Genomic DNA, 14,375 nt, shown 5'->3' with positions numbered 1-14,375 from the left:
ACTGTATACCCAAGTCTTTTGTAAGGCTACTCCTCCTCTACCTTTTTGACTTGATTAAAACTAGCACCTCTCTCTTAGTTGCCTGACGTAAAGATGCTGGATTGTTTTTTACTTCTTCTATTCTTTCATTTCCTGTGCTCAGCCTTTTGCCAACACTTGTCTTTTGCAATGGAAGTGTTTTGCTGAGGCAGCAGAGTGTTGAGAACCCCATGCTCTTTGGATAAGGAACTGCAGGCCTTCGACTCCCAGGACTTCAGCGTAGATATTGTCTGTGGAGTTGCCTCAGCTTGGGGCTGAAACTCTTCCCAGTTGGGGTGGTCAGGATGTGGGCTAATGGTAACCACAGACTTGAGCTCTGAGTCCCAGTGCGTGGACAGATGGACCCTTTCTAGCAGCCCAATGGAGCCTCCCTTCACCTCTTTCTCTGTGTCCTAGGCCCCTTACATTGATAGAAGTTTCTTACTTCTGCTTCAAAAATGCTTCAATTTATTTTTTTTCTCTGTATAACTGAGCTTTTAACTTATACTTCTCCTTTACAGCATGTTATTTGTGCTATCATCCCAGGTGCTTTTCAAAGATGAATACATATTCCTATTACACACACACACCTACATATTTCAACTAAGAGAAATCATGTCCTCTTTAAAGCTGCTTGTGAAGGTTAATCCTTATGCATGAAGATTATTTCAGTGCATTTCTGAAGCTTATGTGGACCATTATGGGTAAAGTTAGACCCTGAGAGAGTAAGAATTTTCACCCCTGCTTACCGCAGACTGACCTTCAGCACATTATTCCTACATTCATGCTTTTACATCACACTAAGTATACCTTGTCATGCTAGAGTGGAGAGACAGAGCGATTTTCACATCTGCCCCCTCCCCACATTGTGAGCTAATTGAGGGTTATTACCTTATCTTTGATTCTCCGTGCTTAGCTCAATGCCTGGCATGTAGATGATTCTCAGTTAAGTGCCGATCCAAATCATCTCTCAAAGGCCTTTTTTGATTCCAAGAGTCTGCTGATGAAATTTCCCTGTTTGGAGATAGCTAGAAACCACCAGAGGAGACTTAATTAGCACACCAACTGCCTTTGTGGGTAGCCAGGAGTTAGAGGAAATGTATTTTCTTCTGCTGTCCAGAATAAACATTTAGGAAACCATCTGGTGTTCGCTAGCCTCCAATTTCAGAGTGCCCCCAGTCTGCCTTTTTTTAGAAAAAGGGAGGACAGAGCAACAGCTTCCAATAGTTAAAAACATTAGAAAAATCCCTGTTATTTGGGATATGTTGTTTGTCTAATTATAACTCCAATAAATAGATGGGAAGCTATGAGCCCAAGTGATACAGCCAAGTGAAGAAGAAGACAGAGTATTTCAGTGACTTATTGGTACAGTCTCTTATTCTTATCCATGCAGGATTGGAGTAAATATAATGACTGTGCTTGACAAGATGGACAGCCTCTAGGGTGAGGAGAAATGTCCAAGTTACTAACTTGATTTTTCTCCCCAGGAAATAAGCTTTCCGATTGATCTTGGCTCAGCAATGCTTATTGAATCTGCTGAAAATAAAATGTTTTTCTTCTGAAATAAATGTCTAGGTTCATTCCTGTAGAAGTCTTTCTCTGGCAATGTGATTGTTAATTCAGGTACACAAAATACCAATCCTGTGTTATGCTACATTTTAAGACATAAAGCCAATGATAACATGTAATTTCTCTGGAGCATATGGTAAAGCATTTGGATATTCCACGTGTGGCAGATGTTGCCATTTATGTAACTGATGCTCAGTAAGTATTGTTGACTTATTGTGCATGGAAGACACATGGAAGAACACTTAGGAGGATTTATACATTCCTTAGGTTGCCATGATAATTCGATGCAACTTTGTCATAAACTTCAGTTTTTAAAATGGATTTTTCTTAAGATTAATATTCAGCCATCTTTGAAAATATCTTAAGATTTGGGCTTATTGAGTAATTAAGTCAATTTAATATTTCTAACATTTTAAAGATGATGAACAGTTTATGTGTTCTAAAATTCCCTTATCTGATTTTCTTGCAGCCCTGTTCCCCTATCCCTGCTTTCTATTTCCTCTCTTTTCTTCTTCATCCTCCATTCGTCTTTCCCTGGCTGGAGGCCCATCTAATTTTCCAAGTCTCTTTGAATGCAGGGCACAGTGTGTGGTCAGCCTTGCCCTGAGGGTCGCTTTGGAAAGAACTGTTCCCAAGAATGCCAGTGCCATAATGGAGGGACGTGTGATGCTGCCACAGGCCAATGTCATTGCAGTCCAGGATACACAGGGGAACGGTAAGGGATGCCCTTGTATTTCTCTGACTGTTTATAATGGTGTGAAAGGCAAGTTTGTGAGATCCAGGGAACATCTTCAACACCATGTGTCTGTGACTATTCCATAATATTTCAGAAGCAGCTAAACAGCATCAATGTGTTTGACAGATTCTATCTTAACTTAGTGTATAGAAATTGAGTCATAAATAGCAATGGTAAATTGAAGGTAACAGAAAAAGTACTAAAAAAAACCCATAAAATATCAGTTATTCAGAACCCATGATGAATATGACATTCTAAAGAGTTGAGTGTTTAGGACTGCCACTTCTTACATTTTAAGTATTTGGGGATAGATTTATTTTTAAATGGGATGTGTACCTTGGTACCTTTCAAAAGTATAAAGTTACTTTCTTATGATTCAGTATTGTCTTTAAGAACATTCATCATTGTATTGCGTGGCGGTGATAGAGTCAGATCTGCCGAGGCTTCTAGGGCTCTCTGGTCCCACATAAAACAGGAAAAAAATGGCTGTGCTCACGTGGGTCTTACTGCCCTGTTTATCATCCTCTGTATTAGATGGTAAACTGTTACGTCAGAGGGCTTTGTATACCCTACTTCTTTTTCTTTAATATTTTTCTTTTTACTTTTTGTGGTACATAGTAGGTGTATATATTTATGGGATACATGAGATGTTCCCCATACAGGCATGAAATGTGAAGCAGACACATCATGTAGAATGGGGTATTCATCCCCCCAAGCATTTATCCTTTGAGTTACAAGCAATTCAATTATACTCTTCAAATTCTTTCAGAAAATACAATTAAGTTTGTATTGACCATAGCCACCCTATTATGCTATCAAATTGTAGGTCTTATTCATTCTTTCTCATTTTTTGTACCCATCAACCATCCCCTTCTCCCCTACACCCTCCCACTGTCCTTCTCAGCCTCTGGTGACCATCTTCTACTCTTTATGTCCATGAGTTCAACTGTTTTAATTTTTAGATCCCACAAATAAGTGAAAACATGTGATGTTTGTCTTTCTGTGCCTGGCTTATTTCATTTCACATAATAATCTCCAGTTCCAGCCATGTTGTTGCAAATGACTGGATCTTATTCTTTTTATGGAGGAATAGTACTCCATTGTGTATATATACCACATTTCCTCATTCATTCGTCTGCTGATGACATTTAGATTGCTTCCAAATCTTAGCTATTGTAAACAGTGCTGCAAACAAACATAGAAGTGCAGACATTGCTTCCATATACTGATTTCCTTTCTTTGGATATATTCCCAGCAGTGGGATTGCTGGATCATAAGGTAGCTCAATTTTTAGTTTTTTGAGGAAGCTCCAAACTGTTCTCCATAGTGGTTGTACTAATTTACGTTCCCATTGACGGTGTACAAGGGTTCCCTTTTCTCCACATCCTCACCAGCATTTGTTGTTGCCTGTCTTTTGGAAATAAGCCATTTTTAACTGGGTTGAGATTATATATCAATGTAGTTTTGAACTGCATTTCTCTAACGATCAGTGGTGTTGAACACTTTTTCATATGCCTCTTTGCCATTTGTATGTCTTATTTTGAGAAATGTCTATTCAGATCTTTTGCCTATTTCTGATTGGGGTATTAGATTTTTTTCTATAGAATTGTTTGAACTCCTTATATATTCTGGTTTTTAGGTTGGTGCAAAAGTACTTGAGGTTTTTGCCATTTAAAGTAATGGTGAAGATTGCAATTACTTTTGTACCAACCTGTAATGCCTTGTCAGATGGATAGTTTGCAAATATTTTATCCCATTCTGTGGGTGGTCTCTTCACTTTGTTGCTTGTATCCTTTGCTGTGCAGAAGGGTTTGAACTCGATGTGTGCATCTTTCTTTTAATATGCTCTTGAATCGTCATGTCCTGGAAGACTAGTTAGCCAAGCTCACTGTGTAGGATTAGAGCAGAGACTTGAGAGGCAGAGGGGCATAGTGATGAAAAACAACCATTTGGAACCTAGGTTTAGCTCAGTGTGTCCCTGGAAACACCTTTGTCTGTAACATCCTAAGTGTGCTGCTCTCTAGGGTTGTTATGAGGATTAATGTGTTAAAACATTTAAATCAACCCTGGAACTTATCAATATTAGATATTATTCTAGAACAATTTCTATGAACTGTGTAAATACTAGTGATTATCAATTTGAGTAATGTTTATGAGCTGTATAAATATTAGCTCTCATTGTTTTTATAATGTCTGTGAATTAAGAATTCCTTCAACTTTTTTTTCCTATTTTTTCTTCTTTCTAAAATCCTGTTCTAATTTTATGACTTTTAATAAGATTCTGTCAGGTTTGTTCTCTCCTCCCTCCACCTTAGACACTGCATTTTCTTATAAAATTTATTTCTGAGTATTTTGTAGTTTTTTAAAAATTTCATTTCTGCCTCTAATTGGGTATTTCTAGTTGAAGAAAAACTTGCTTTCAAATATTTACTTTTAAATTTATTCATACTACCAAACTTTTAAGGTAATTTTAATATTGTTTTTGGGAAACTCTGGAGTTATTTAGTTATACTATCATATTATCTACAAATACACATGTTAGTCTTTTCTTTTTAATATTTAAAATGATTATTTTATTTCCTTGAATTATTGCATAAATTTGAACCTCCAAATTAATGTTGACAAACAGCAGTGAAAGTAAAAATCCCTGTCTTGTTCCCAAGTTTATTGGAAATAGCTTCAGTATAGTTTCATGTTTGCTGTTTGTTTTTAGTAAGTTGTTTTCTTCATTCTTAGTTTTTTAAATTCCTTTTTTAAATTAAAAACTTTTGCTAATAGTAGCCACTTAATTTCATTAAATGCTTTTTTGTCTTTTGCTAATATAATTTTATATTTTTCCTTTAATTTTTTCATACTATGAATTTTTCAAACCCTTAGTACATAGTTTTCAGAACATGTAATTGGGGTACTCAGAAAGGTTTTGTAACTGACATCCTAGTTTTAGGTTGTATTTTGGATAGATTAGGCTATTAGATAATTTCTGGATCTATGTAACATCTTATTATAGATAAATGAGTTGGGATAGGAGAGGCACAAGACCAAGCACAATCTTAATAATAGTTTTTTGTCGTAATTTAGGGTACTAAAACGTCAATATAATTATTTTCTTGCCATCTAGGGATTTAAGTTTCAAATTAGAGGCAGCACAAGAACAACAAACATATAAGGCTAATGAGCTTATACTTATTTCATCTGGAATACAGGGAAAGGGAGTAACAGTTAATTTTCAGATAAATTTTACATTTGAGCCAAGGAAGGTCAGGAGCCAGAGAAAGAGAAGGCAAGTAAAGAGAGAACTTACTTTTCGACCTGCTGCTCTTGTAACTATTGATTTTTCTGATGAGCCAGTGACGTGATTCCTGTTTTCAGCTGTCATCCCTGTCTGGGTTCTAGAGTTCACACACATACACACACACAAAGACAACAAATACACTTGTCGCTATGAAAGGACAACAGTGAATGGCCATGAGGCAATCTGTGTCAGGAGGTGTGGTGAGAAAGAGAGCTGGGGTCTTCACTTGCCATTTCCCTTGTTTTGAGAAGTCAGTGAAATTTGATCATTGAGGTTAGGGCAGAGGGCTGCCGGCCCTACAGCCAATAGAGCACTCCCAGGATGTGGGGACAGCCCACCCGGCCAGAAGGAAATAAGAAAAATCCAAACAGGCACCTTGTAGGCTGGCAGAGCAGTGCATGGGATGCCCAAATAAAAGGTTTTGGGGTTTGTGGAAAGGTTGAGGGGATACTGCGGTGAGTAAATGTAATATGAATAAGAGTGAAGAGGCGATGGTTTCCAGGTCCTCAAAAAACTCCTTCTGAAGAGGTTAAAAAAAGAGTTTCAAATGCTGATGGTGCTGCCCTAGAATTACCCTGGGCCCTGCGACAGCCTCGCATGGGCTCATGAACATGACTGGTGCTCAGCGAGTTTTAATTGGGTGAAGGGATGTATGACTCCGTGATGAACTTCCCAAAAAAGCTCTGCCAAGTCTGCGTTCCATAATACCCCGAAGGTGAAGATAAATGGGGGTGAAAGGAGGTGAGGTCAAAAATTATAGACAGGCATTGGGGGGATGCAGCATTAGTCGTCAATAAAGGAACTCTTTCCTGTGTCTAGGAGTGTGGAAATGTTGGCTGTTTCCCAGTGCTTTTTACATTTCCCCCAGAGCAGCAGTTCCAGATGTTAGAAAGGTAGGCAGCTGATTCACAGACCCCAGGTTTAATGAGGAATGTGATTCTTTCACACTAAATCATGGTTTGGCCTAACTATTCCAATCACTCTAGGGAAGGACTCAGAAGGACAGGTGTGAAGGCGATACCTGTCACCCCTTACATGTTAACTCACTTCCTTTTTTCCTGAATTTCACAATGACATGCAACATGATAATAGAAACGGTATTAAAACAAGGCTATAACCCTCATTGGTTTTGGAAAGTGATGTTTTAATACTTTATCTCTACTTACTGCTTATCCATTCTTACTAATTCCAACACATTACTTGAAATGTAAAAAAAAATTAGAACCCCCAAATTTCCATATTTCTACTGTGGCTGATCTTTATTGCTGCTGTATCTTCATTACTTTTCTGCTGTCTGTCCTAAGAAAATGCATTTCCTCTTTTACTGATTTCTGAGAGCTTTTCCTTTTCCATTTGGGATGACCCCAGAAGCAGCATTAAGGGCATAAAATTTGTTGGGAAATGGTGACCAAAAAGGAGATAAGACTGCTTAATAAAGACTTTAAATGCAGCCAGTCAAAAAGGCATCAGCTATTTTATGATTATGTTTATTTTCGAGATGGAAAATATATACTTTTAGAAAGACATCCTACCATTTTGCTTTGTTGGATAGAAACAAACCTACTGTTATTAACAGAATTGTCTTACAAGTGTAACACTGACAAAAAATAAAGTGGGAATATGAGCCCAGCTTAAATAATGGCTGCATTAGTAAGTAAAATTCAAGTAGGGTTTTTTTTGTTTTATATTTATAATACAAACTAGTAGTGTGTTTAATTGTAGGTTAAAAGGTAAATATGGGTCAAGACCTGCTATTATAGATTTTATTTTTCCTGAGTAAGGAAGTCTCTGCCAAGATATGATAAAATATACACGCTGGTTCCCTGTAATTTGGTAACAGATACTTTCCCAGGCTTCCGAGCTACACCACTTTCAACCACTTTTAAAGCTGTGCTTTTTACCAAGTTGAAATCATGAAGATAGGTCAAAACTTCAAATTTGGGTTTGTTTTCAAATTCTTTTGGGAGAGAGAAGTGAAATTATTTATCTTTATCTTTTTTCCTTTTGGTACTGATTTGCAGGAAAATCTGGCAGATAGGTTGAAACGTTGTCTTGTCAGCCTTCCATAGTAGCCACAATGAGACCAAATTATTATAAGCATTTCTTTCTTTGAAGTTTACATCTTTAAGGAATACACTAAATGACGGCTTATTGAAGCTTCTTACAGGTTAAAAATAAAGAGCACCTTTATTTTTAAAAATACACTCTGGTCCAAAAATAGGTTTACCCATGTATAACTTTTAGGCGCACATTTTATTTTATGCTAAGTATTAGTTCAATCACTCCATAACGTTTCTAATGGTTTGTTGAGCAGTTGAAGGTTTCCTGTTGACAAATACACCTGAAGATGTCTAGAATCTATGAAACTAAATTTACATGAGATTCTTTTCCTTGTCTCCATCATACTAAATATATGCTAGAGCCAAAGGTAAACAGAAAAGTATTGAAGGGGCTGGTCCAAGTGGCTCATCCCCATAATCCCAACACTTTGGGAGGCTGAAGTGGGAGGATCACTTGAGTCTAGGAGTTTGAAACCAGCCTGGGTAACATAGCAAGACCTCGCCTTTACAAAAAATTTAAAAATTAGCCTGGCATGGTGTCAAGTGCCTGTGGTCCTAGGTACTCAGGAGGCAGAGGTAGGAGGGTCACTTGAGTCCAGGAGTTTGAGGTTACAGTGAGCTATGATGGCACCACTGCATTCAGTCTGGGTGACAGAGGCAGACTCTGTCTCAAAAAAAAAAAAAAATTATCAAGATTAGTCTTCTACACTGAAATAGAATTCCTACCACCCTGGTATTGTTACTTGTTGCGCCCTATCATTAAAAATATGCAAAGCTTTGTGGAAACAGTATTTCTTTGAAGTATGTTTCTTTTCTGTTTCTTTTAAGTGTGCTTGAATTTGTTATTATGCCTTGCTGCTCACATTATACAGATCTAAAAAATGCAAGGCTGACCTACATTTTTTACTCTGGTTCTGGCCTGACTTAAGAGCCACATGGGAAGTGGCTGCCCAGACAAAGTGTACTCTTCTTGTGGCGAGTACTAGGCTGGGTGAAGCCCTGTCTCCCTCTCCCTTGGCAGAAGCTCGCCTTCTGCCGCAGAGAGCCAGTCACCTAGCTTAGTCAAAAAGAAACTTGGCTAGTCTAACTATTCGTGCTTTCCATGGAGCAATGAAAGATCATTTTCTCTTTTCTATCACTATTCCCTCTAGCAACTCAGCTTTCCACCTCATTCACCTAGAGCATATCCCTTCTCCTGGACAGAGCTCCAATGCCATTTTTAAAAACACAATAAAGTGAAGTTTTGAGGGCTGATCTTTACTCCTTGTCATTTGGCAGCCCTTCTTCCCTACAGAGGGCAAAACCTCACTAGCCAGTCATTTCGTGTTAGAAAACTCCAAGCTTTTCTACCGGCAGGCACTTTTCAATGCCTGAAATCGAGGACATCTGATTTTGGTAGCTCAGAGTTTCCCATATCTAAAAAGGACGTGGCTTATTAGTTATAGAACTTTCTAACTGAGAAGTAATGATTATCATTCAGCTTTGAACAAGAGTAGAAACATGGCTAAGATTAAAAATTAATGTCCACTTGAAAGTCAAGAGAATTAACATTTAGTTCAAATTTGATACAAAGTTTTTCTCTTTGGAATCAGGAAAGTATGTTTTGAAATGTCATAATTGTGGACTGGGACTAACATTTGAAAATATCTGTTCTCATTTTGTTAGTATCCACTTAAGTGCTATGTAAGTTTGGCAGACACTAAGTGTAAACATGTCTCATGTGCTAAGCTCATATTTTGGTTTTGGTTTCATCTTCTGTTGTTGTTGTTCTTTGTTTTATTTTTGTTTTTGTTGCAATGTGACAATCACTAAATAATTGCCAGAGCAAAAAGCAGTTCAATTGTGCATAACAAAGCCATTCTGAATCAATCGTTTATTTTCACATGGCACTAACTAATCTTTCTTCTTGTTCCTGCCTCTTGCTTGGTAGGTGCCAGGATGAGTGTCCTGTTGGGACCTATGGTGTTCGCTGTGCTGAGGCCTGCCGGTGTGTCAATGGAGGGAAGTGTTACCATGTGAGCGGTGCATGCCTCTGCGAAGCAGGCTTTGCGGGCGAGCGCTGTGAAGCACGCCTGTGTCCCGAGGGGCTCTACGGCATCAAATGTGACAAACGGTGCCCCTGCCACCTGGACAACACTCATAGGTGAGTGTCGGCTTCCCCTGGAAGGACGTGTCCTGTGAAAGTTTTAACCTCGGTTTTCAGGATTTGGAAGAAGAGATTGATAGAGTGGCTCTCATCCCAAGCCCTTTCCTGCCTCTAGGCTATTCTGGGCAGGAATCTCTAAGTAAGAGAAGACTTTTTAACTTAATGAGTGATGGTCCACATCAGAGGTGCTAAAATTGTTCGATGGTCACTGGTGGATATCAAATTCTATTCTCTATTAATGACCACTGATAAAAATGAAATTTGCTGAGGTTAGTAGAACTTTCCCCTAAGTAAGGGATTCGGTGACATTCCCTTAGAAGCAAAGATGCAATGAGAGACAAGGAGTTCGGCTAAGTTTATTATGCAAAAATATCATAAAATGATTCTTACTGCAGCATCTTTTATTTGACAGCACATCTGTGGAAGAAAAAAAAGGCTAGAGAGAGGAAGTGTACTGGTGGAAGTTTTGTGGAAATGCTTCACATGTGGCTGTCACATGTGAAATATCTCTTTTGAATTGATTACTGTGATATAGAACTCACAAAGGACTTTTAGCTCAAAAACCTCTCGAAGAATTTGAGAACAGGAAACCATGATCCCACCCACCCTACTGTACCTTGTCTGCCCTGAAAATATCTTCTTACTCCTATTTCTTCTTTTCCTACCCCAGGGACTAGATACACATAACTTAGAATTCTGTACCTCCTTTGCAGACTGCTGGAAAAGCTGAGTTTGACAAAAATTTAGTGTATTATGTAGCAGTTCATATCTTACCAGAATGACTTTTATTTACATTCAGCACAACTGTTACTTGATTTATACTTCTGAAAGATAACTTGTAGCCACATCAAATCCCAAATGCACAAAAGTTAAAAGTAAACAAAAGCATGTGGTTGGTCTCTTCTTTAAACCACTGTTATTGTTAGTAATCAAAGTATAGAGTTTGCACTCAGTGTGTGTGTGTGTGCATGTGTATGTGTGCTGGAATACATTTTAGTGGAACATATCAAAGAAATGTATTGTCAATATGATTCAACTAACTTTGTAAGCCACATTAGTCAACTTTTGGTTTCTTCATTGGAAAATACTGCTTTTCTTTACATGAAAAGTTTATGTAAATATTTGGGGGAATAAAAATGAATAATCTCCACAGGGTTTTGTTTTTCAAAGTAAGCCTCATGTAGTGACAACTAAGAACATTACACCAGTGTGCTGTTTCATTGTATACAGACACAACTGAAATCAAATGGAATAATAAATCCATGCAGAGGAAGAGCTCTGCTATCAGAAGAATTGGAGAAGCAGAGAGCATGTTGGTTTTGTTGGATTGGATACCATGTTAGTAGTGGCAAGGTGCAAAGTAGAGAATTATTTGATGGCAAAACTGTGGTAATTTTGACATAGGTCATATGTATCTAAACATGTATGTGCTAACAAAGAAGTACATTGACAATTTCATAGATCAGTAACACTAAAATCTGTCTAATAATGTATACCAAATAATCAGAATGATTTTTTAAAAATCAGCCTTTTCATGATTTTGTAAATCATGAAAGGTATTTTTAAAAATTAGCTTTTACAAATTTCTATTAAAACAAATTTAATTGTTGATTATATGACTCTATCTTATTGAATTCATCATTGGAACCATCTATCTAATTCTTATATCATGAACTTCCACATGTAAAATTTCTGGAAGGCCAAGATCCCTTCAAACCAAAAGGCACAGGGTCCTTGTATTAATTAAAACTCTAGTTTGTTCACATTATCATTTATCAAGCAAGTGGAGCTTTGCTGTTACGTAATTTATAATGTACGAAAGCCTTTCATTATAATTAATGAGATAACAAATATGATATAAATTAATGATGTGCATTGTCTCTAGGTACCTACTGAGTTCTGTGGATATACACATTGACATATGTTGTAGTCCTATAGTTGGGTAATGGTTTGTATCAGGTAGCTTTTGTTGCATTAAAAAAAAAAAAGCAACTATCCCAAACCTAATGACATAAAATGACATTTATTAACTGATGATTTTTTGCTTGACTATGTGGGCTAAGCTCAGCCTGGTGGTTCTTCTGCTGGTCTCTCTGTGTTCAGCTGGCAGATCAACCGGAGGCTGATTCGTCCTGGATATCCTCACTCACCCGTCTGGCATTTGGATGGGTGAGAAGGGTGACTGAACCATGCATCTCCAGGATCTAGCAGGCTAGCCTGGGTTTTTCACATGGTAACTGACTTCTAAAACAATAGAAGACAAGGCAGACCCCAATGTACAAACATTTTTTAAGCCTTTCGTTGTGTCTTGTTTGCTAATGTCCCTTTAGACAAGGCAAGTCATATAAGCAAGTCCAGATTCAATATACTCCACCTATTGATGGGAGTTGTGGCAAATAATTTGTAGCCATTTTTATTTTGCCATCTATCGTACGGTTGAAATGAATTTAAATATATTTATAAGTAATATTAGTATTTTAAACCTTAGCGCTATTATTGAGCCTAAAGACATTCACTGTGACCTGGACTTTTCAACTGAAAACTAACTGTTTTGATGGAAATGATTTTGAACAAGAAAATAAAACTTGAGATTTAATAATATTCCACTTGCAATATAGAGAAATAGATTAGCTGCTCTTAGTAATAAAGACATTTAATAGCCATGGACAATCCGGATGTGCCTATTTGCAAATATCATGTAATGGTCATTACATTTGAGCATTAATAACATCTACGGAAATGAATAAAAGGAAGTTCAATGACTGTTTCAGCCAATATTACATAGTATTGGACTTTTGTGTAATTCAACTATTAAATCAAAAAATTTCCTAAAATATATGTATATGGTTATATGTGTGTATAAGTGACAAATATTTCCATATGTGCATAATCCTATTTTTATCTAAACAAATCAATCTGTTCTTTAGACAGAAAACAGGTAATGAGTATATCACCCTTCAGCCTCCAATCTGCTGCTCCTACATCAACACGTAAATCTCATTACCAATTAAGCTGCCTGCATGAGAACCCATCAAATGCCTCCAAAGTGCTCTAGCTTCCTACATCTAATTACAAATTGCAGACTACTAATTTTGATGTCAATCAATCTAAAAACCAGTGTGTCGCACTAACACTCACTGGGGGTCATTGAATATCAATTTCTCAGCTTGCCTCTTGCTTCAATTCATCATCCTCCAAATTGTCTATTTTCTTTAACATTTATGTCTACACCATGAATACTATTTTCTACTTTTTAATATAAATGTTAAGATGATTTGTTACAATATGTTAAGAAGATAGGTAGGCTACTTTAACCAATCCGTCACTTGAAATATTTCTTTTTCTTTTATCAAATGTAAGGACTTACTGAAGTGAATTTAAATTTTTCCCTGTTTTTTTTTTTTAATAATATTTGTTTTTACTGATCCTGTTGACTCCTTCGTATATGCCAAATCCTAAATTTTAGCAATTCTCCTTCATGTCTAATCCCCTTAGCAGGCTGTTAGAAAACCTCCTTTTTCATTGGTATAAAAACAAATCTGGGTTCAAGTTTGATTCTGCCGCTACCTGCATGAGACTTTGAATAAATAATTTACCCTTTCTAGGCCTCTATTTCCTCATTTGGAAAATGGGATCATATTTACCATCTAGGAAGGTTGTGCAGATTGAGCTAAATAGTACTCAGCACATTGCTGAGACTTACTCAGTGCTTAGTAAATGCTGTCTCCTTACAATATCATCACAAACATGGTGACATTAATGAGTTGTTCCCTGTGATTAATGGCTATGTCCTTTCAGCCAAGACTTTGACATTTTAAAAATTAATTTTAGAGGAAATCTTCCCCTTTGTATACATATACACTCAGAATAACTTAACATTGTTTGGTGACTGAGATGTAAAGGAGAAGCAGATTAATGTTGGAATGCTAGATACCTGGAGTCACATCCACTCTGGATCACTTGTGGCCTTTTCACTTATTCAATCAGCCATACTGTGGGCCTACCATGTGCTGGTGAAAGGTAGTCAAACAGGTTTAATTCTTGCCCTCCTGGAACTCACAGTGCTTCTAGAAGGGAAGAAAGACATTAAAGGACTGGAAAATAAACATAGGATTATAGATTGTGATAAGTGAGATGAGGAGAAGGAACAGGGTGCTGAAGAAGAGTGTAACTGGAGAGATCTGACTTAAATTTGGGTGGTCAGGGAAGGCCTCTTTGAGGAAGGGATGTTTAAGCCAAGGCTGGAAAAACAAACTAGAGAGAGATAGGCAGAGAGTAAGGAAACTGCATCCTAGGAATATGAAATAGCCATGTGGAGGCCCTTAAGTTGAAAAAAACATGATGCTTTTACAAACTAGAAGAAATCCAATGTGGTCAGGCATAGCAATAAAGAGAAAGAGAATAATGATGAAAGAACAGGTTGAGGAGTAGGCAGTGGCCAGATGACAAGGCCCCGTGGGCTGTATTTAGGGTGATTGTGTATCGGGTTTCACAAGGACGGTCTGGTTTAGGCCTGTTGTCCTAGTATAATTATCAGCAGATCTCTCTTCACTC

General features: G+C 37.4%; 1 protein-coding gene across 4 annotated transcripts in view; it reads left to right on the top strand.

Moving 5' to 3' along the window:
* The window catches only part of MEGF10 (multiple EGF like domains 10), a 170,759-nt gene that overhangs the window by 112,234 nt on the left and 44,150 nt on the right, over positions 1-14,375 (top strand). For all 4 annotated transcript variants that reach the window (XM_008991595.4, XM_035290965.3, XM_054251993.2 and 1 more), the window contains exons 8-9: positions 2,166-2,302; positions 9,606-9,818. In XM_008991595.4, the coding sequence (XP_008989843.4) occupies positions 2,166-2,302; positions 9,606-9,818 (350 nt within the window). The remainder of the gene's footprint in view (positions 1-2,165; positions 2,303-9,605; positions 9,819-14,375) is intronic.

The sequence above is a fragment of the Callithrix jacchus genome, chromosome 2 (genome assembly GCF_049354715.1).
Source record: "Callithrix jacchus isolate 240 chromosome 2, calJac240_pri, whole genome shotgun sequence".
NCBI lineage: Eukaryota > Metazoa > Chordata > Mammalia > Primates > Cebidae > Callithrix > Callithrix jacchus.
The sequence above is the reverse complement of the archived record's forward strand: the minus strand, read 5'-3'. Positions and strand labels throughout refer to the sequence as shown.